At 41.0% G+C, this 2,842-nt stretch overlaps 1 protein-coding gene across 1 annotated transcript in view; it reads right to left on the bottom strand.

Annotated features, from left to right (window-relative positions):
* Positions 1-3: 3 nt before the first annotated feature.
* Positions 4-2,842, bottom strand: part of LOC103143810 (myosin heavy chain, fast skeletal muscle-like) — a gene marked incomplete at its 3' end in the record, with an annotated part of 16,938 nt that continues 14,099 nt past the window's right edge. Inside the window, exons 15-25 of the mRNA XM_016675497.1 lie at positions 2,659-2,842; positions 2,315-2,391; positions 2,145-2,232; positions 1,924-2,041; positions 1,715-1,838; positions 1,489-1,625; positions 1,127-1,382; positions 669-911; positions 383-559; positions 139-284; positions 4-55 (exon numbers count right to left, since the gene is read on the bottom strand). Coding sequence (XP_016530983.1) covers positions 4-55; positions 139-284; positions 383-559; positions 669-911; positions 1,127-1,382; positions 1,489-1,625; positions 1,715-1,838; positions 1,924-2,041; positions 2,145-2,232; positions 2,315-2,391; positions 2,659-2,842 — 1,602 coding nt within the window. The remainder of the gene's footprint in view (positions 56-138; positions 285-382; positions 560-668; positions 912-1,126; positions 1,383-1,488; positions 1,626-1,714; positions 1,839-1,923; positions 2,042-2,144; positions 2,233-2,314; positions 2,392-2,658) is intronic.

The raw sequence follows: 2,842 nt of genomic DNA on the forward strand, positions 1-2,842 counted from the left end.
AAGGGACTGTTCGTCCTCAATCTTGCTGAGAAGCTGGCTGATTTCAAAGTCCTTCCTGTATTTCAAAAAGTAGTGTTGAGCTCAATTATTTGACATGACACTAACACATGTTGAAAAATAAAGATAGTCTGCACTCACTTCTTGATTTTCTCCTCAGACTGTTGCTTGTCATTCTCCAGATCCATAATGGATTCCTGGGCCAGTTTTAGATCTCCTTCAAGCTTTCTCTTGGCCCTCTCAAGGTCCATACGGAGTTTTTTCTCTTGCTCCAATGAACCCTCAAGCTATTGTATAATAGGTACATTCAAACACAGTAATCAGTACAAAGACTGCATAATTATGCTAATGCCTAATGAGGAAGACAAATAAACCGTTTTCTTACATCGTCCACTTGCTGTTCCAGCTTTGTCTTGGCCTTGGTCAGAGTGTTGACTTTGTCTTCCTCTGCCTGGAGATCATCCAGTGTTTGCTGATGGGCCTCTTGGAGGGCTTTCTTCTCCTTGGTGAGCTTGGCAATGGCCTCATCTTGAGTTGCCATCTCCTCTGTCAGGTTTTTCACCTAAAGGTTTTGAAATACCCAATTTTAATTGAAGTTTAGTGTTGTAGATTTCATAAATTCTATGGATTGGCTTATTATATTCTGCTAATGGTGTCTCAGTGATGTGAACCTTGTTTTCAGTGGCATGTTTCTCCTTCTCCACTTTAGCCAAGGTGAGCTCTAAGTCATCAATGTCCTTCTTCAGCTCAGAGCATTCATCCTCCAGCTTCCTTTTCTTGGCAGTCAGCTCAGCGTTGATTTCCTCTTCATCCTCCAGTCTCTCACTTGTCTCCTTGAGTTTGGCCTCAAGCTGGATCTTGCTCTTAATCAGCCCTTCACACCTTTCCTCAGCATCTGAGAGATTCTCAACTTCCTGTGATTGAGGGGGAAGAAACATGCGTTAATGTTTTTTTTACATACATATCTATTTAATAAGGATGATTCAAAAACATGTACTTTTTACACAGACCTGGTGATCACCAAATACATAACACCAATGTTATGTTAGTTTATGAACATAGGAACTACATGGTTAATTACTCTAGTATGAATATAAATAAATCACATTCAAGAAATCTGCCTACTCACAGCAGCTACTTGAAGCTGCAAGTCATTCTTCTCCTGGAGCATAGAGACCATTTTCTCCTCCAGTTCCTTCTTCTTGGCCAAAGCAGCAGCCAGGTCTGTCTTCATCTTTTCATAGTTCTCCTTCATATTCTGCAACTCCTTCTCAGTCTCTGCACTCTTCAGCAGAGGCTTGATCTTGAAGTACAGGGTCATCCATGGCCAGTTCTTGACATTCATGAATGAACGGATGTTGTATTGGATGGAATAGATAGCCTCTCTGGTTGAAAAATCAGTTAATCATAACAAAATATCAGTTTTTCTAAAGAAGGATCTTGTTTTAAAAGGCAACGGCAACTTTTTAGCAGTCAAAATAATGCCCCCACCTCCTCTCCATCATCTTCACAAACTCCTTCCTCATGACATATCCTCTGCAGAGAGCCTGAGTCATGGTAACCAGCTCAGCCAGTTTTTCATCTCTCATCTCCTCAAGAGTACCCAGAAGACCAGCTTTGAAGAACACCTATAATATCAAAACCTTTGCAAGTTAAAACACATGGATACAAAGGAATCATTCCCAGCAAATGTCATTAATGTATTTTTCCAACATACCTTAGTGTGTCCAAACTTGTACTGAGTGTGGTCCACATCAATGGAGCCCAGCAGCTTCTCCGAAGCCTTCTTGTTGTCAATAAACTGTCCCTCAGGGATAACACTGGCATTCAGTACTTTATATCTATGAGAGAAAATGTGGATTTTGCTTTCTTCCATCTTCACATCTGAAAACATTTCTTCACATTCAGAAAGACAACAGCAGCTACCTCTGCTTGAAGTCACCGTAGAGGATTCTGCTGGGGAAGCCCTTTCTGCAGATCCTGATGCCCTCCAGCACACCGTTACACCTCAGCTGGTGGATGACCAAGAAGTTCTCCATAAGACCTGAGGGTTGGTAATATATTTAGTGTAAAATAATTCAACTGTGTCTCCAAATAATATTGTGTAAAATTTCTTAATGTCAAATTTCTACGACTGAGCTTCTTACCTGGAGTCTTTGACTCATTGGGAATCAGGCAACGCACAAAGTGAGGATGAGTGCTCCTCAAGTTGGTCATCAGCTTGCCCAAGTTCTCCTGTAGATCAGCATCATAAAATTATTCCATGGATGATTTTAAACCATTACTTTTTTGACAGTTCTCGAAAAAATGTCCATACCCTGAAAAGAGCAGACACAGTCTGGAAGGAACCACCCTTCTTCTTACCACCCTTCTTGCCACCACCACTAGCCTCAGCTGAAATTATGACAGTGAAAACAATGGTAGTCAAACATTACTTTTTCTAAGCTCTCTTTACAACATGATTTCATGACATTTATTTCAGATATGTTTAAAACTCATTTTAGTGGCACAATTTAGGTATCACTGAACAGAAAACCCTAATAAGATGAAGGTTCAAACTTTTCTGGACCGTGTATTCTGGCTTGTGTATTCAAGCTGTTTCTCATGTAATAGATTAAGCTACTCAGTTTAAGGATATCTGTATATTTTACTGGTTCTTACCCTCGGCTCCAGCATGAGCTGCATACAGGAAGCACAGCAACTTGTTTCCAGACTTCTGGTAGAGCTGAACCACTGAATCATTCAGTGGGTCCTTGTTCTTGTCCAGCCAGCCAGTGATGTTGTAGTCCACTGTACCAGCATAGTGAACCAGGGAGAAGTGAGCCTCAGCTTTGCCCTTTCCAGG

The sequence above is a fragment of the Poecilia formosa genome, unplaced genomic scaffold (assembly GCF_000485575.1).
Source record: "Poecilia formosa unplaced genomic scaffold, Poecilia_formosa-5.1.2 Scaffold115, whole genome shotgun sequence".
Taxonomy (NCBI): domain Eukaryota; kingdom Metazoa; phylum Chordata; class Actinopteri; order Cyprinodontiformes; family Poeciliidae; genus Poecilia; species Poecilia formosa.